The sequence below is a fragment of the Astatotilapia calliptera genome, chromosome 12 (assembly GCF_900246225.1).
Source record: "Astatotilapia calliptera chromosome 12, fAstCal1.2, whole genome shotgun sequence".
Classification (NCBI taxonomy): domain Eukaryota; kingdom Metazoa; phylum Chordata; class Actinopteri; order Cichliformes; family Cichlidae; genus Astatotilapia; species Astatotilapia calliptera.
In genome coordinates this window covers 20,186,434-20,207,001 of record NC_039313.1, presented here as the reverse complement: position 1 = coordinate 20,207,001, position 20,568 = coordinate 20,186,434, and the positions used below count along the sequence as shown (strand labels likewise).

Here is a 20,568-nt window from a genome sequence, read left to right as displayed (position 1 = left end):
TATTTAGTAGCTGCGGTCCACTGTGCACCTCAGGATTACAAAAACACATAACTAGGTAACGTATTGCTGACCCCCTCAAAGACTGGTCTCGGTGTGCGTTTCAGTTTGATGCAGCGTGACTGCCTCTTTCTCACCTCGCATGATGCTTTTGACCTTTCACTGAAGACGTATGTGAGTTTTCCTGGTATTACCGCAGGCGGCTCTGGGCAACAAGGGGTTAGAGAGCAAAGAGATCTGAGCGACCTGATTCCTTGACCTGTGCAGCAGGTTTAAATAATGTAGTATGGGCTGAGTTGCAGCTCTAGAGTCGCATAGGGCCTCACCTCATAATGCTCCTGACTGTCAGGAAAATCAATAGTTAGGAGCAGTTGTGGCTGCTGTGTCACTCCGAATGCACACATAGTGACATGTGCTCTTTGTCATTATGCCTTCATTGCTGCATAATCTCTTTGTTTAGTGTGAAGGTAGAGGCAACTAGCTTCAGCATATTTGACTAAGTTTACTATTCCAAGAAAAGTAATACATGCAAAAACACCACCTGATTCAGAGTCTCCTTTTCTTCAGAATTATCAACATAGCTTTGTGAATTTTGCAGCAGTTCAAATAAACTTACAGTTTAGAATAAAACACTGCCACATTGTTAAGTGTTTCAGTTATCCGTGGCACAATTATTAACACTTGGCTTCACCTGTCAGTTGCCAACTCCTTTATTGTCACTGTCACTTCTGCAAGTCACGCATGGCAGGTTGGGCTTGTTTATACTCAGCTACGCATAGTTTGTTTTCTTCTTCTTCCCTTAGAAAACAAATAAAAACTGTCATTTGTCTTCTGCTTAATAGATTCTAATTCCAGTTACAGTAATAACAGGTTCTGCCACTGTTCTAACTCAAGTACAAAGCATATCGATCAATCTGTCCATCCATCCATCCATCCAGCCATCCAAATATCATATTTTCTTAACCATTTATTAAATTCAGGGTCATTGCACGCCTGCAGTCCATCTTAGCTGTCACTGGACAAAAGCAAGAACAAAGGCAGTAATAATAAGTAATTACAGATTGTATATTTAGTAATCTTTTATTAATAACAAAACTCCAAAGATGCTTGAAACTGCCTTAATTTTTTTAAACAATGCCTTTCCCTGTTTTGCTGTGGAATCATATCCATCCATCCATCCATTTTCCTCTGTTCATCCGGGTCAGGTCGTAGAAGCAGGAGCCCAAGCAGAAAAGTCCAGACCTCCCTCTCGCTGGCCAACTCCTCCAGCTTGGCCCAGGGAACACCAAGGTGTCCCCTTGGAGAGATATAATATAATATATATATATATATGTGTGTGTATGTATGTATAATATAATATAATCTCTCCAGCGTGTCCTGGGTCTGCCCCGGGGACATGTCCAGAACAACTTACCTTACCTCACCTCATCTCACCTCACCCAGGAGGGAGCCCAAGGGGCCCTAACCACTTCAACTGGCCCTTTTCAATGTGGAGGAGTCGAAGCTCTGCTCCGAACTCCTCACCTTATCTCTAAGGGAGAGGCCAGCCACCATTCGGAAAAAGCTCTTTTCTGCCATTAGCATCTGCGATGTCGTTCCTTCGGTCAGTACCCAAAGCTCGTGACCATAGGCGAGGGTAGGGATGTAGATTGACCAGTAAATCAAGAGCTTCGCTTTTACAATCAGCTTTCTCCTCACCACGACAGACCAGTACAGTGTGTGCATCACTGTAGCCATAGGATTGTTATTTGATCTCCCGCTCCCTTCTCCCCTCACTCTAGAATATGATCCCGAGGTACTTAAACTCCGTTTGGGACAGGAACTCGTCTATGAACTGGAGTGGGCACTAAACCCTTTTCCACCTGAGAACCATGGCCTCACACTTGGAGGTGCTGATTCTCATTCTCATGTGAATGAGGTGGCGAGGCCACCGCCTGATGACGCTTGGCTATGCCTAGAAAGTCTGTCCATAAAAATTATGAACAGAATGGGTAACAAAGAGTCCAACATACTGTCGGCTGTGCGGACCAAGCGCTTGCAACAGTTGTATAAGGATCAAATATCTAGTCGGTACCTGTCAGCCTTACGCACTAGCTCAGGCTGTTTCCCCACCAGAGAGGTGAGGTTCAGTGCCCCAGTTGCTAGTCTCGGGACCCGGGGAGTTGTCCTCCAGGGTGTCCACCCCCAGGTGGTGGACCTACAGGAGGGTGGGCCTGTCTCCCTTCCTCGGGCTGTGCCCGGCCAGGCCCCGTGAACTAAGGTCTGGCCACCAAGAGCTCACCTCCGGGCACCCTCCCTGGGCCTGGAAGTAAAATTGCAAGTTTTGTACATTTTTATGCAAAATTTTCTATGTTAGACAAACTGATCAGCATAGGAAAAAAAAATCATAAAACCTGTTAAATAACTGGAATTTGGAAATCTGAATCTTTATGTGTGTTTACAGTATGCAAACCTAATGATAACATGCTGTTTATACATTTTTCAGAGACTTCCTTTTCTTGCTCTTGAGAAATGATCCAGCTTTCCTTTAGTTTGCATCAGTCTTTTACATCAGTTTTAGATGTGTTTAACTATGCCAAGTGATTCAAAATTGCATCTTTATGTCTTTCCCGTCTCTGAATGACTTGAAACACTGGAGGGTGTTTGCCATTATCCTGTTGATGTGGAGGAAATCTTCAACACCTTCCCATCCCCCATCTTTTTTTTGTTTTCCTCCACACATTATTTGTCCTTTTATTGTGATTCTTCACATACCCTGTTCCAAAGAGTAGATTTATATACATTGTGTGCGACCTGGCATGTCCCTGGATAGTCTGGCAGACATCTCTGTCATATTTCGATCAGCTGCTGGCTTTATGGCCTCCCTCTTCTGCCTTTTATAACGTGCTACCTAAAGTCACAGTGAGACTCCTGCATGTGACACATTTCTCAGGTTGAAATAATGTTGTCAAATACTAAAAAAGTTGAAAGAAATGCCCACAGAATTGTTTAGAAATGTTGTTCTTGAAGAATCAGCACTGTTGATCAATTAATACTCGTTTTGTGAAACGCATTTATTGTACTACAGTATGAACAATAATTGCCAAATACCACAGAAAATGTAACATTAAACCTCCTGAAATAAATGGGACACTTCTATGCAAGAGCACGTACCAAATTACGCCAGTCAAATTCATTCCTAAGTAATAAGGTTGGTCCGTCTGATGTCTTGATGCTTGTGTTGACTGTGGACTGTACAGTCACTAACAAAGACCAGAATGTGAAGTATTTCTTCATAAATGTATCTGGTACCAAAATACAACCCTAAGCTGTTGCATACTCTCTTTTCTGACAGTATATTTTTGTTTCTCCTAACTGAAAGGCAACGACCGAGAGGCAAGATGGGAACAGAGTTCAGGAAAAGTTCATTCCAAATGCTCTATAAAATTCACATATGTTTAATCTTGTGTAGTCTTCTTGTTGAAAACCAGAGGAATCATAAAAAATGTGTTATTGTACAACTTTTGGATCGTTATCATCCTGAAAAAGCAAAATAAGTGATTAAATTCGGATGCAGATGGAAAATGACTTATGTGATTGACTCATTAGACAGAAACTGTGTAAATCTGTTACACATTGAAGCGCGGAACAATAGACAAAAGGAAACCTAAAATATAATGCTTTTTTTTTTTTTTAAGCACTCAAAAACAGCAGAACAAAGAGACGGAAAAGACTAGGAAACTGACAGAGAGCAGGATTCCATGTGATGTTGTTTGCACCAGATACAAACCTTGTCTGACTACAGTCTAAGCTCTGTGCTACAATATAGATGAGAAAGAGAGGGGAAGAGAATGGGTTTCACTGAAGGAGGAAAATGATAAAAAAGAATGTAGAATGAAAAGGTGACCCAAAAATAAGGAAAGTAATGAAAGAGTACACCTGTCACCTTCAGCTTATGTTCCCATTAAGAGTAACTCACACAGGAGCCAGAAAATGAAAACCATAGGGGCAGACATGCTAACTAAAGAATTAGTCAGAGACGAGTTAATCGAAACGCACCTGGTTAGAAGAGAAATAAGAGGTTTGATTGTCACGCCATTGTGCATTGATTGCAGACCATAATGTCTTATATGTCCATCTGTAAATAGATACCAAGTGAGTCATGAGAGTATCTGATATTTTAAGCCATGATTTATACAATAGCTTTCTCTGTAATTTGAGCAGTATAGTATCTTTCATGCAATATTGCATGAATATCGTTCATGCAATACTGTATTGCATGAACTTTGAATGCAAAGCTCCTCTAGCAGCGTCCGAGAAATAAACTGAGGTGATGAAAATAAGAAAATAAGAATAGCATACCTCGTTAAACATTGTTAGTGCAGATGCTATATAATTATGTATAATTAATAGTAGCCTAAACCTTTTGTTGCATTTTCTTTGACAGTAACTACTTCTAAAAAATGCTGTAGATGGATAAACTCAGTATTTATTGAAATGCAAGAAAAGAACAATAAATAAATTTCAGCTTTTCAATTTTTCACATTTAGTTCTGTCCTCTTTTTCTTGTATTTGTTTGTCATGATTATCAAATGAGTTTTTTGAGTTGTGCTATTTGGAAAATAAAAAGATTCAGAGTTTTTACATTGTACAGTTACCATTGCAATTTTCTTTGATCTGACAATACTTACCTCATTTTCTTTATTTCATTTTCACTCTCACGTATTTCCTGCCCATTTGATCAGATCCCCCTGCCCTCGTTAGTATCAACCATATCCAGTAACCCTCTTCTCCTGTGTTCCTTTTCCCCTGTGGCAGCTAAACTCAGTGTTTTTGTGTCTCACATTCCAGCTGTTTCTCCTCACATTCTCCTTGTAGTCATTAGATTGTACTGTTGTGTTATTGATACTGCTGTTGTGTAGCACTTTTTTTGGGTGGGATACAGCCAGATTTATTTGGACTGTGTAGCAAACTTTGTTGCAAGTAAAGACCTTCTTATTCAAGCTGTCTGAGAGTGACTCATGCATTTGAGTCGCATCTGTTGGGATCCTCGTTACGGTTCCCAGTTGACTTGACAATCTTAGACTTTATACATAATGGTTTCGAAGCGACAGTTCCCCCATGTCTAATATGACAATGATTCGCATTCGTTCTCTGTGTTGAATGCGTAATTTATATTGTGTACTTTGATTGCACAGTTATTTTCTCATGTTGCCACTATACCGGTGAACAAGAAAGCACTTTGCCTCGTGTTTTTCTATGCATAATTTGTCCTATTCAAAGTTATACTGGCTTGCCTAAAACAATCGGCTTTTCATCCTTTTCATTTAAGATTATTTTACCCGATTGACTAGAAAACAATTCTGCGCTTATGTTTGATGAGGACATTTGGATGTGCAGAGGACATTTATACAAAACCGAAGCTGGTGCTTAATACTTAAATCTTCAAATCTCCTCTCTGGCCTGGTGTTTTAGAAAACACTGTACAGTCTGTGAATATTTGGTTGAATCACACAGTCTGAACTGTTTTTTTTTCTCCAAAATTCTTAATGCCACTATGAATATTTGAAAGGGGATTAGATGAGTATTTACTCAAAAGATGTGAAGCCCCATTTCTAGCACCTGCTTGGATTTAGCCCACTGATTTTTTCATTCCACACAACACCGAATCCCATTTCATCCCAATTACGCAGGCATAATCATATCTGTTTAATTGAAATGATCATATTCGTCAATGAAGCACTCCCTGTAGATGCATTTCTCCTTAATATACTTCATTGTACAGTCTATTAAACACACACCAAAGCTTGTAATAATTAACAACAGAGCATGCATACCAGTGTGACAATTATAGTTGTTTGTAATAGCTGGTCAGTCACTGACCTGTTTATTTATGGTTCACCTTAAAGTTCTTAATTTTCATTGAATCTCTATGAAATTATATTTTCCCAAAACTAGGGTGATATGGTCTGCAAAAAAAAATCATCTCTCAACAAAAAAATGTGAATTAGACAAAAAGAGACATGCAGATCTACTGATGTATCAACAACTGTAACCAAAACTTTGCGTTTCTATCAATGTTAACAAAATCCCCAGCACCACTGGCTGCAGAAACTATGTTCTCTTTGGAATTTTAGATTCAATGAAATGTGTATTTTTTTAAAGACCACTTTAAAAAAAATTACAAGAAGAAACGAGGGGTAGTTCGAGACTTTTGCACACTGTCGTATGAATGATGGTGACTATATGAGGAGTAGGCGTGTTCATTAATATCTATCAGAATGCATGTTATTCTCTAGCACAACATGTAATGACTTTTATGGAGCCAATATTGAAGAAAACTGCAGGGCTTTTTTTAAAATAACATTATGCCAAAGCCAAAGTGAAGAATTCAAGACTGTGTGGCAAAACTGAAGGAAAACAGCACCAACAAGCCTGAGGTGCAGGCTACTTAACAACATTCAGTAAGGAGGAGAAACAGCAGCTGATGTTTTTGACTAATTATGAAGGTGGCACTTCCAGCTGTGCCACTCTAACAATGCGCAATCTTCCCCAGGGGGGAAACTGTTGATATGTTCGCATAGTGCATAAAAGAAACCACGAATAGGACTGAGTTGTGGGAATGTTCTCTTTCTGGTCATGTTTAGATTGAAATTCTTATTGGCTGCACTTCATTCATTACCAGTTCAAGCATGAGGTCTTCAAGGTAACAGTCTGTAGAAATCAAATGAGAAATGCACCAAGAACGTTTTGCAACCCCCTACCGAAAATACTTTTGGTTGTATGTGTGCGTGATTTCTCTCTTTGTCTTCACACATGACGCACGTTGAAGCATGTGGCTAGAATATTGGACATGAATATTGCATTTCAATTCTTTCCATGGGGATTTGTTTTTGCAGAAACAATCGAGTCAACTAACCATTAACAGCCATTCATGTTGTCATTTTTCCAGGTATTCCAAGGGAACTTTGACAACGACACACACAGAAAGAACGTGATAGACCCGCCTATCTACGCTCGGTTCATTCGGATCCTTCCCTGGTCGTGGTACGGCAGGATCACTTTGCGTGTAGAAATACTCGGATGCACAGAGGAAGAGTAAACCCTTTCCTTCATCTTTCTGCCCATCGCCCCTTGTCCCTTGGCATACTGGAGTGTCTCACAAAGTACTTCAGAAATAAACTGTGCAACCTGTAAAAAGAAATTGATTTCCAATGGATTTTTCAAGAGTATGCGTTGGTTGTGATGGGTTGCTGTTTGTTCTTTTGTACAATGATTTAAAACCTGCCCCTGCCCCTGTTTGTCCTTTTGTTTTTCCTATTTAAAGCGTGATCTTTGTCTTTTTATTCCTCTCAAGATTTGCCATCCTGTTTGGAATGAACTTCTATAATATATATATGGGAGGGGTGGGTTTGGGGGTGGTGTCAGAAAGGGAGTCTCCCTGTGGTTTTAACTTGTTGCCATAGAAGCTATTGTACAGTGTCACTTTTTAACAAATGTGTGAAATCTGTCTGTTGTGCTTCATTGGACATGATTAACCAGCTTCATGCCATGACTAAACTGTCTAAATGATCATGTAGATGACATGTTATCTCATCATCAAATGTGTTTTTACTTTGAATACAGCACCTCCTCAAGCCATGCCTTTTCCCTAATGGACACTGGCATTACATCATCAATCAAAACACTGCTAAAGCTCTTGTATTATATGTAAAAGACTAAGAAATTGCATGGTGCGTGAACTATAAATATATATTATGAGAAATCATTTAAAACCTCCAGCCCTGAAAGCAAATGGATTTGATTTAGAGACCTATTTTTATGTGCATTTTTAAATAGTTCTGAAACATTACAACACACTGCAAAAGCTTAATAAAGATGACTGATATGTGAGACAAAAAGCAAGCGCTGCAGTTTAAAGTGGTTCTGCAGCACTGACACTGAGGCTTATAAGGTTGTATGTAGTTGAAATGTTAGCTCACATTTTTTTTAACATTCGATTATTGCTAGATGTAAGATTATTTGCTATTATTGTTTGTTTGCCATTTTGCATTTATTTTATTTTGTTTGGTTTTTCAGTCTCAGCTGTTAGATTCACAACATGTTTTTAATGTCCTCGTGTTGTCTTGGAGATCTAAGTCAAATCAATTAAAAAAGCTCAGGATAGATGTTATCCATATTAACCCACAGCGCATATTTTTGGCCTCCTAGTTGAAGATTTCTGTGTTATTATTTAAAGAAAATACCACATGAGTGAAAGCAATTATTGAAAACATCCATATATGCATAACTCAAACGCTGAAAGCAGTTTCTTAATATCCTTAATTTCTTTGGCTTGATAAGTGAAAACCTTTAATTAATTTCCTCATTTTCAAAAGACAGGAAAATTGCTCATATTACTATCGTCATCTCAGACCTACAATGACCAGAGTGACAGAACAGAGCTGTAAATTAATTATGGAAATGGAATAATAAGCTTTTATTAAAATACTGGATTAAAGTATAGGAATAAAATATTAAAATGCTTATATGTGTTTCCACTGTTGCTCTCTGCATTTTCAAATGGTTGCAGGTTGCTAAACATATTTAAAGACTTGCAGTTTTTACTGTATGGCTTCTCTTGTTGGCTACATCTGCAGTAAATAAACAGCAATGTTTAGCCAGTTAAATAAATGGAAGCAAACAAACCCTGAGGTATTGCAGTAGTGTCAGAGCTTGTGGGCCTGTATCGGACCTGGATTGCTCAAGGGTTTTCCACTCTTGGCTAGTTTTTCCAAAGCTCTCTAGTGCAACAATAAAATCCAAAAGGAGCCACTTCCGCTGTGATACTCCATGTTTCACTTCAGCCTTGTCAGCTTTCAGGCCCATAACAAACCCTTCATTTTATATTTTCAGAATCTAGTTCTGAAAAAGAAAGTGAGAAATTTACAGGAATTCTGTACTGAAATAACTGCATCAGCCTTTAACAGATATTTTGATGGCATGAATGAATAAAAATAAAAATCCTCTAACATTATTTTTTAACTTAATTCTGCAATGTGAAATGATGAAAAGTACAGAAAGACATCATGAATGCTTCTAGACAAAAGGTAAAAAGTCTGAAATTAAAAAACAAAACCTAACAATGAAGTTACCTAACAACCAAGCATAGGCAGTAGTGTAGGTTTGGTAAATGGCAGTGTGATATGATACAGTATGCTATAATGGACCGGATGTGTGTTAAGATGTTATTTAAGTGTTACGTATTTGTGTAAGTAACATCGAAAGTCTGCTGTAGATTACCTATGTGTTTCTTTTTCTTTGTCTTTGGAGTGAACTGGTGACTCCATTGACACTTCATAGGTTCATGATCACAGGACACACATAAGTATACGAGTATCTCTTGTATATTTTACATATTCTCTGTGATTCTTTATCGACAAGTATCAAGTATTTCCAAGATCTGCTCCAGTTTGTCTTTGTAGTTAATTTGTCGTGAGCATTTATGACAAAGCAGGTGTGCTGCAAAGCTTTGTGGAATTTTGCATGATGATTTGAAGCGTACAGTACAACAAGGATGTCCACAGGCACATTGTGTTCTTGCATATCATAAAGATCTAATAGCCTTTACTTTGTATTCACCATCAGTTGTCTTGTGCATTGTAAAACTGAAGCATCTCACGGGTCCAAATGGGGAAAAAAATAGAAACTCATCATGTCTTTGTATTTCAGTGTCAACTGTTCACATATTATTTCTTACTTCCTCAATCTCACTGTCACCCACTATCTAGAAAATGTACCCATCATAATAATAGTTAGGTTCAAGCCTGCAGAGGAGAATCTAAAACTCTGTACAGTGGAAAAAAAAAGACATTGCTTCAAAACAAAAAGTTCTTTCAGTTTGACAAATAAAAACATATCTGTGAAAATGATACGTTTGCTTTGTGTTTTTTGAAATCTTTGATGCCATTGATATTACTTTAGTAGGAAACATAATAGCTTCAAAAAAGAGTTTCCCACCTTTCTAAAGGCTGGGAACGCAGCATCCACACAGTGGAGCACACAAGTATTTCAAAGAGAGAAAGTTATCTTTGCTTTTTATGTTTTCTTTTTCATTTTAGCATCATAAGTCTTTTGCTGTTTCACTGTTGTTACAAAATTAGTTCAATTTCAAACTTCTTTCAATAGCCACAGCGCAACAGCCTTTTTTCCCAGGATGTGTGCTATTTCACAAAGACACACACATACAATGAGTTATACAGTGAGTACCCCTTATGTCAAGGATAAGACTAAATACCTATGTGGAAAATAAAGATTTGTTAGTGTAATTGTCAGCTGTGAATGGACTGGTTTATGATTTGTGACAAACAATTAAGTCTCAAGGTTCAACAAACTGCATACATACAATCCCATTAAATAAAAACCCAATCACTAACTGAGTGTACAATATATATCCAGGCTTTTTGATGCCATTTTAGCTAAAAACAATGAAATATTATTATTATATTATATCATTAGTTATAATTTAATGTTTTTGGAAATGCTTTTTTGCTTTCAGTAATACATTCATGTTTGGTCACTATGTAGCCAGTATTCCTGTATTAGTATTAATAGCAACCTCTTGCATAGTCTGCAAATAGGGAAACAATTCAAATGCTTACCAGCACAAACATTACGAATTCTTAGGATATTTAAACAAGGCATATTCCAGGCAACTACTTTTCCATTTCATTGAAATCCAAGAAAAAAAGTTAGACCAGTCGATTTGTCAGAAAACTCTAAGAAAACACTGACATTGAGCAAAAAAAAACTCTACATGGATACCAATTAACTGGTAGTATCTAATATTATGGTACAAAACAATTATTAGTAACAAAAAAAATAAATTGCAGTAACAAGTTACAATGGGTATGACATGAAGCTGCTGAGCTAGCTGTTTCCATCCTCAGTGTTCAGTTTACAGTAATGGATTGGATTTATATAGCGCTTTTCAAGGCAACCAAAGCGCTTTTCAATGCCACTATTCATTCATTCTCACATTCACACACTGGTGGAGGCAGCTACAGTTGTAGCCACAGCTGCCCTGGGGCAGACTGACAGAAGCGAGGCTGCCATATTGCGCCATCAGCCCCTCTGGCCATCACCAGTAGGCAGTAAGGTAAAGTGTCTTGCCCAAGGACACAACGACCAGGACAGAGAGCCCAGGAATCGAACCGGCGACCTTCCGGTTACAGATACGCTTCCCAACCCCTGAGCCACGGTCGCCCCAGTACAATCATTGCACCTATTCGTCCAATTTTTGGCATTACTGCCTTTGCTGTTTTCGTTGTACCAGCAGCTACAGTTTTGGAGGAATGTTTCAGAGTTGACACCAGCTGACAGTAGCAGTACAAACTTTGATCACTCCCACTCAGCATGCAGCAGCAACAAATGCAGCACCACAATCACAGAGCTACCCGAGCGGCATAAGACCAGCACATCCATGAGTAACATGGTAATCATTAGTGAAGACCTTGTGCTGCTATATGGCCATAAAAATCATCGACAGACATCAGTATTAAAAGCATCATCCTTTTTTCTTTGCCAAGGTTGATGACTTTGACTGGATTTTTCATACCTTATAGAATTTTACAGTTTAAAAATACTTGTTGTAATTTGTGATGCCTCCATTTAAACCAAAGAATAATTATGTTTCTGCTCCCATTTCTTGTCCTCTGTTGCCTTGCTGTTTCCTGAAAGAAACATGTGCATTGGACCTACTCATGCTATTTGTTATATCACGACTAAGCAGCAAGTTGCACCTGTGACGTTAGTAGAATAGTGGCACCCTCATCAGTTCTGCTCGTTTCCAACCCCCCACTAATTTGCACTGCTCTTTGCAGACTGCATTGTTCATTGCTGATATGAGCTGACTGCCTTGGTGTTCCTAAATTCGTGCATTGTCCTTAGATCTCACACAGAATTTCTTTGGTGTTTATTTTTTCGATTACAACCTCGCAGTAATTTACCATGCATGCCAGATCTGACCCTATGTTTCATTGATTTACTGTGACATGCGATGGCCATTCTGTGCCTCCCTGAGGTTAGTGCCACAGTTGTGGCAGCTTATCAAAATGAGAGTTACAGGGCTAACACAGTGCAGGCAAAAGTCCACTAATGCTTCTGCTATGGAAGTGTCAGTCCAGTTTAATGTAATTGGCTTGTAAACCTAGGTGACTGAAGCTATAGGGCAATTAAAAAGTGATACGAAAAGGGGAAAAAATCAGTTTAGTCGAAGACCCTTAAAGATTTTACATTTAAATTAGGAAGGGTCACGTTAAGGAAGATTGTGCATGCAACATTCCATCTAATCTACCTTAGATGTAATGTGAATACATATTATGGTGATCATTTATTGCATAAAAAGTTCAAGAAGTCAAACATTTTGTTTGATATATGGAATTTCCCATGTTGGGTCTGTCAGTAAATGCAACATGAGGTGAGCACTGTGACTCTGGACCACAAGAAGTTGTTGTTCCACTTGCAATAAAGAAATGTTCTGCAAGAGCCCTGGATCGATCCTGGTTTTGGATGTTGGAAGACATTTACATTATGAATCAAAGTTGCTGTTCACTTGACTGGCAAAGCAATTTCCCTGTGCAGTCGTGTTTTTATCCATCTGTTGGTTTAATTTTCACATCATGTGTTTTTAATTTCTTGTTCTCTTACTTCCCACCTTAGTAATCAAAGCAATTCTTGTTTTTCTCTCCATTTTATGTCAAACAGCTGTTGTTTTTAAAGGCTCTGTAATAAAGCAGAAAATTGTTTGCCATTTTAGTTTCAGCATTTGTGTTCGTGTTTGGACTCGTCTTTGTTGTCTTGACCTTTTATTCTATTTGCAGTTTCACGTCTCTTATCTTCTCCCAAGCAAGGAGCCTTAATCTATTACTGTGATCAAAAAGCAAGTCATATTTACTCTGGTGGCCCCATGATTGAATTTAGCTTTACAAACTGAAATAGCTTAACAGATTAAAGGATCACGAAACCTTATAAACCTGAGGTAGAAGGAGGCATCCTAATTAACAAAAGGCCTTGTGTAAAAAAATAATTAAATTTCACTAAGTTAAACATATATAAACAGGTAATCCTATAGTATGTTTTAAAAGTACCTACAGGTAAAACATTATCCAGTGCAGTGCATAACAGAAAGCACATGTAGATACTGTATGTGATAACACTAAATAGAGATCAGAGGAATAAATTGTTAATAAAACAGTATTTCTCCACTTCAAGTACTTTACGAACACCGAACTCTGGAGAGGAAATTGAGTTAAATATCTTACTCCACCATCACAGGACTCAATATCAAATATGTACAAGCTCTTGTCACGATTCATTTCAAGCACTTTATTCAAGCATGGTGTTGCATAGCCTTAGAAATATCAAGAGTCCTATATAACGATTCAACATGTCTATTTTTAAAAAGCCATGCTGAAAGAATGAGGAATAAAATGTTTAGTGTGAGTGGAGTGTAATGTGTAGTCGCTCTTACTGCCTGTCTATAGAATTTGCAAAAAGCTATTTGTAGGAAAGTCGAGATTAGGACTTGTTCCAATCAGGAGTGTGTCCACCCCTCTGTTGCAGAATGCTACATTATAATGTGAGCAAAAATGACAGGTTTTGGATCACATTAAATACTCTGCTGCTGTTCTCGTGTAAAACTGACTAACGGAGCTGCAACAGTAAAATGTTTAACAGGAACTACTTCAGACAGCATAGAAAAACCTCAGAAATACAAAAAGATTTTTATTTTTTAGGGATAAAAATGTTTCAATCTTCAATTATTTTAATTAAGCCAGATAGCAAACAAATGATTCTGATTCTTTTGACAGAATTATCTTAACTTCTACTTTTACTTACTCTCGTACTGCATCTACTTTCTCCTTTGACAGCATCACACATCAAGGTACCGTGTAAAAGTCTTGAGCTGTCCCGCATTTCTTTATATTTTACTTACAAGAATCAGTTCTCACGAGCAATACTTCTCTCAAGCAGTCAGTATTTTGTCTACACATAATAGACAATGTAACAAATAACCAATTTAAAAAGTACCTTTAGGCACTTTGTTCCCATTTCTTTAGTTGAATCTATAAAAAAAGACATAAAATAATATTTTTGCATCAACAAGGTGATTCCTGAAGAGGTATTAGCCAAAAAATGGCATATCTTGACATAGTGTGCAGTATGTTTTTAAAAAATTTGAGGAAACTGAAAAAGAGCAGGACAAAGGGTGTGAGAGAAGTGTGAGGTCGAAAAAATCTGCAGGAAATGGACAATATCTGAAGGCCATGTGCTTAAAGAAATTACTAGAAAGCTTAATAAGAAAGCCTGTTGACTTTATAAGCTTGTTAGAATTACACACTCTCTGCATTTATCTTGTATGCTAAATTAAATGTATCTTTGCACACATTTTAATAAATAGTTACATATATTTCTCACTTTTCAGCAAAATAAAAAGAAAATAGAGTTGGCCAGTAAAGTACATTTCCCCAACCCTAAACAATTACATCATTAAATGTTCTGATTTAATTATGTGTAAGCTTTTTTTTTTCTCAGCAAAATATTCTGATTTGGGTTCAAGTACGAACCTTGTTAATGTTATTTGATCTTTGTTTTCATGGTTCGAATAACACGTGAAGTTATGGAGCAGACATGGTTAAAACAAACAGTGACTATCGGTTAGAAACAAGAAATAAGCAGTGATAAGTAATTCAGTGATCTTACATATTTTTCTTACCTCACTTGTGAAAGCTTTTGTGATTTATTTCATCATCCCTTATCCAGAGCATTTTGTATCTGGAGCACTACAGTACATAGAGTGTTTGAGCTATATATAGTGTCACTTATCATATGGAATAAATTTATCTGCATGCCGTGTTGTTTGTCGCAATGAATATTGAGGGCATATGAGTTTCAAGTGCACTGTGATATCTCTCTTGTTATCTTGTTTGTGCAGTCTTTGGGGAGTTTTTGGCAGAACTGGGCCACACTTGTGTGGACTGTTCACTTCTCTAATGACAATGAAGCAAACGTTATTTTTGGTTCAGTTTTAAAAACCTGTAGTGCATTCAAGAGGGACAGAAATTGTGACTAATAAGCTCCTAAAAGCATTAAACTATCTTTTTCCCCCTGTTTTTGAGGTCATCTTGAATGCCTCCTTACACAGCGAGTGTAGCGAGTCGCATTGAGGTTAATAAAACAGCTCCTGTTTCTGTGAGAAGTCACATGACTGAAAACAGTGAAAGTAGGCAACACATAGGGAGATTAGAGGTTCTCGGACAGGACCAGTGTTCCAAAGCACCAGAGTTTATTACTTTGTATGTATAACCTTCTCACAAAGGTAGAGCGAATCCCTGGGAATTTTTACAACTGCTGGCATTGGTTGTTATTAGATTTGGTTACTTTAACAAGTCAGGCGCAATGCATTTACATTTCAAAACAGTATGTATGTGAGTACACACTGAAAATGAATCAAATGAATATTGACTTCATATTGCTCCTCCAATTTCTGGTTTTAAGCTGGTTCAAAGCAACAATAGGTGGATTGGTTTTATTATGTTGTAAATAAGGTGACAGATTTCAGGGCCAATACTAAAAAATATAGGATTTTAACTGTGTCTTAGTAATAAAAGAACTTTATTATAATGCCTATTATATGCCCCATTGTTATTCACAGTGTTTTGGGAACAGGTGTATTAATGTGGAATGTTATGACATAAGATAACATTATACCATATATATTTATCACCTATAACCCCACCCCCCACCCCACTGCCACAGTGTCATCATAAACTTTCTTTGGTTACTCCCTAGTGGTTAAAAAATATTCTCTCTCTAGAGTCAAGTTTAAAGTTTTAAATGAAACTTAATTACATGCAAAGTTGGGCTTGATGACAGATCAGAGAATAGAAGCACTGTCTACTTGCTGACATACACAGACTTTCCAGCAGTCTGGGATGATATTAGTCCAACAGTGCATTTTGTTTTACTTACACAGCTTTACCTTTATTTAAAATTAAGATGGAAATGCCTAAAGGGTATTCATTGCATTCTGAAGCAGTAAAGGATCTAAAGGACTAGAAAGTGAAAGAAAAGAATACAAATGGAATAGTTACTGTTAAAAATAGATTAGGACTGTTTTCTTCTTCACTATCCACATTTTCTTCTAGAATGAGATAAAGATGAAGGAGAAACTGTATTACTCTGGCTTTACATCAGTAGAAATAGCCTGGAATAATCTAAATCCTCTTCCTAAGGTGATTTTTTGTTGTTGTTGTTGTCTGTTCTTTAAGATTATGGCATTCTTGTAGTGTCTTGTCTTATATCGCTAGCTAGTCAGATATTCTGATCTTAGAAGCTTAAGAAAAATCAAAGCTTGAATGGGAGATGAGGAAGAATAGCACTGGGTGAGTAAGTGATAATGTGACCAGTTGAAGGAGGTGACAAAAACTTTGCAGCAGTCTATGAAAGATACATGAGCCAAGCTCCCATGAGCCTCCAGTTCACGTTAAGAGGAACGTGTGAGTCCAGTGCCTTTGAGAGTCACCTTTCTCAAAACTTGCACAAAGCTGTATATACAAAACTTAAAACTTGAGCAGAGATGTGCTCTTACTGTAGGCAGTGTTTAAAGTTCGGAGAGTAAACTGAGTAAACTGGACCTGAATAGACCTGAACTATCAGTTCTCTCTACTTATATAAGACTTGTTACAGTCACAAATGCTTATTTTAAGCATTGTCCTAACCAAAATATCTATTCTGATGTGGCTCTACTTTTTTTTAATTTTAATTTGTTTTTAGCTCACTGCTGTATTTTCAAATACGGAAGTAATTCAAGCATAGTGTTTATGCTCATATTTCCTCCACATAAAGGTTGTACACTCCACCTCTCATTTAGTCTCTCTCCTCATAGCGCCAGCTATCCCTACGCAGCTATCCAAAACTTCAGCTCCTTCCACAGAATTTGTATATGATTGATATCTGGAGATTGGCTACGCTACTCCATAATGTGCATCTTCTTTAGCTGCTCTTTTGTTGCTTTGGCAGTATGTTTTGGGTCTGTCTTGCTGTACGACCCATCCATGACACACTTTCAGTGTTCTGGCCGAAGGAACAAGGCCCCTGTCCAAGTTTTTATGGTATGTGGCTGCGCCCTTTGGCCCTTTGATGTGCTGTGCTTCTACCTCCATGGTTGACTGTGGCAATGGTGTTCTGATATATCACCTTTCTCATGGTTATGCTCACACCATGAGGCAGCTCCAGCCCGAGGGCATTTCATATTTTATCCATTTCCAGATAACCACACTTAAAAGTGACCTTTTCAAAGCTTCTTCTGGAGGCGCTGCTGGGCTTTCTTTACTAGGGCTGATGTGTTTGTGGACCAGGATAGGTCCTCGGATATGTGGGTGCCGAGGAACTTAAAGGAGGACACCCTCGCCACATAGTCACCTTTTATGGAGAGGGGAGGGGGATCAGTTCTTGTTTTGCATGTCCATGACCACTTCCTTGGTTTTCTTGGTGTTTAGGGTGAGGTTATTGTAGTTACACCATTCTGACAGTCGCTGGACCTCATCCCTGTAGGCGGTGTCATCATCGTTGGTGATGAGCCCCATCAGAGTGGTGTCGTCTGCAAATTTGATGATGATGTTGCAGGGGTGCGTAGGGGTGCAGTCACTGGTGTAGATGGTGTATAATAGTGGACTCAGCACACATCCCTGTGGTGAGCCAGTGCTGAGTGACAGGGTGGATGATCGCTGGTTGCCAACCTTGACTGATTGTGAACGGTCTGTGAGGAAGTTTTTGATCCATGCACATGTGGAGGGGGGGAAGTCCAAGTTTACCAGCTTGTCTATAAGAATGTCTGGGATGATAGTATTGAGCTGAAATCAACGAAGAGCATCCTTACTGATGTCCCAGGATTCTCCAGGTGATGCAGAGCGGAGTGGAGAGCAGTGGAAATTGCATCCTCTGTGGACCTATTTGCCTTGTAGGCAAACTGGTGGGGGTCGAAGCTGGGTGGGAGGCAGTCCTTTATGTGTTTTAGGACCACTGGAGTCAGTGCGATGGGTCTGTAGTCACTGAGGCTACTGATGGTGGTGGACTTGGGGACTGGGACTATTGTTGGCGATTTCAGGCAGTGAGGGACAGAGGCATGTGTCAGGGAGAGGTTAAATAGTCTGGTGAACACATGAGCCAGCTGGTCGGCACAGGCTTTGAGGACTCTACCAGGTATTCCGTCGGGGCCAGCAGCTTTCCTCTGATTTACTGCTCTGGACACATTCGTGTCACTAATGTCTCTCGATAACTCTTTAATCTTAGCCATGTTGGTGAAGAGGTTGAAATAGAAGAAACTGTGAACAGGTGGGCTCTGGATCCATAATGAGTTATGATCATGACTATCTGTAACTGATTGATTGTCTGTTATCTGTTTGTGTGCCATGTGGGCACACAGCCAATCTGTGGAAGCCATGATTCTTGTTGGGTTGTTGGGAATCAAATACTTAATTCACTTTATCTTATACAAATTAATTTAGGACATTTATGTAATGTGTTTTTTTAGACTTTTGGTTGAAATTCTGTCGCTTTCCATTGAAATGAAACTATCATAAAATTAGAGACTGTTCATTTCTTTATAAGTGAGTAAGTCCACAAATTCAGCAGAGGATCAATTAATTATTTCCCCCCTGTAAGTGAAGTATGAAGTTATATTAAAAAAAGTCCAAAAAGACACATTAACTTGCATCCTGTACTGCTCTTCTCTACTGCTCTTCTCAAGCTATTGCTCATTTTTTAACTCTGCAGTACAGCGAGCTGAACAGCAAGGATAATAACTGGTGCGTAGAACTAATCAGTCACAATGTTACAGATGTTTTTAACTTCATCTTTACCTCTAACTACCAGCTGTCTCTGTTACTGCCTGCACCGTAGGACTGTCTGAAAGGACCTTATAATGTTGCACCACTGTTTTTTATGCATATGTTCTTCCTATGTAAGGAGGATGGTACTGAGACAGTACACCGGCCTAAAGTTTTCTATACGTGTTTTCTATAAGTGGTAAGAAAGGTATCAGTTGTGCTGCTTTGCAAAATTTAGTATTTATTTACCTAAGTATTTGCAGTTTTTGAGACTTTATACATCTGCTAATGTATTATTTAGAGGAACATGTTGTTGTCTTGTGTTTTTAGTCATTAGGGTATAAGGTAAGATATAAGGACAACTTATAGAATCTAGACTTTAGATTATATGGACATAGCACATATGAAGCTATTATGATTTTTTTTTAATGGAAATATACCAATTTTAATTGTTCCCCCTTTTTAGAATAGCTTTTTAACATTTGTGATATTTTGAAGATTTAAATTGGTTGTTGGTTGGCTTGGAAACGCCTTAATATCTCCTCTGGAAGAGTTAGAGAAGGTGTCTGGGGAGACAGGGATCTGGGCATCTCTGCTTAGACTGCTGCCTCCGCAACCCAGACCCAGATAGACATCAGAAAATGAAAGCATAGATAGCCGGGCAAAGCATTATTGTGATGGTGTAAGTCTAAGGTCTAAAACAAAATTACAGAAGTTACAAAAACAAAATGCTGTTTTTATACGAGTATAAAAACAGCATCATATAATATATGAGTAATAACAGTTTGACTCCTAGGAGCCAGCTCCCCACAGTAAGAACTTTTACTTTCAGTACTTCAGATTCATAGAGCTGGTAAATATACTTGCATTTTTTGCATGTCTTGCATTGAAGGATTTATAGTTTTCCTTTAATAGTTATGTTCATGTAAAATATTCATGCCCCTCAGTACTTCTGTTATTATTTTACAATAAACTGTATCAAAAGGGCCTCAAGACAAAGTTACACCTCTGTGCTGACAGTCTCACTCTGCATACAGCAATCCTGTTTAAGCAGCCAAAAAAACCAACCACACTCTGCTTTTTCAAAAAGTAAACTTCATTAGAAGGAATGTTGAGAGGATGATATTAACAAAAAGGTTTGTGTAATGTAGTGTTACAACACACACACGCACACACACACACACACACACACACACACACACACACACACACACACACACACACACACACACATATATTTTTAAATTTTGTTTCTTTTCTTTTGTCGCCCTTCAGTTTGTTGCCTGTAGACTTGTGAAACATGTTTTCATCTTTGTCTGCTGGTTCAAATGTGCTTGCTGCTATAGATACTCTGTGGACCCAATTAGAATCAAACAATAGAAGCAAAATCCCTCAAGGTAGTGATTGTGTGGTTTGGACATTTTTATCTGCAGTGGTATGCGGTGCTGAATCTGACACAATTTGAAAGCATTTGTTTTATATCAATACTCTGATACTGTACACTCTTAATTTATGAGCCACTGTAAAGGAAGGATAGAGAGGCCCCACTATGATGGCAAACCAGGGATTCAGCTTTTGATGACTGGTCAAAAGAAACAAAAAGATGGATGAAGTTTGGTCCAACCATGCAGTAGGCCAAGCGACCTATCTCTTTAAATTTTAGAGAAACGTCTGTACTGTACAGTTAAAGGAAATCATTATTATTTAATCATCCATAATGACC

At 38.2% G+C, this 20,568-nt stretch overlaps 1 protein-coding gene across 3 annotated transcripts in view; it reads left to right on the top strand.

Moving 5' to 3' along the window:
* edil3a (EGF-like repeats and discoidin I-like domains 3a) overlaps positions 1–8,028 on the top strand; it is a 126,515-nt gene extending 118,487 nt beyond the window's left edge. For all 3 annotated transcript variants that reach the window (XM_026188922.1, XM_026188921.1, XM_026188924.1), the window contains one exon: positions 6,929–8,028. In XM_026188922.1, coding sequence (XP_026044707.1) covers positions 6,929–7,078 — 150 coding nt within the window. In that variant the 3' untranslated portion in view covers positions 7,079–8,028. The remainder of the gene's footprint in view (positions 1–6,928) is intronic.
* Positions 8,029–20,568: the final 12,540 nt, after the last annotated feature.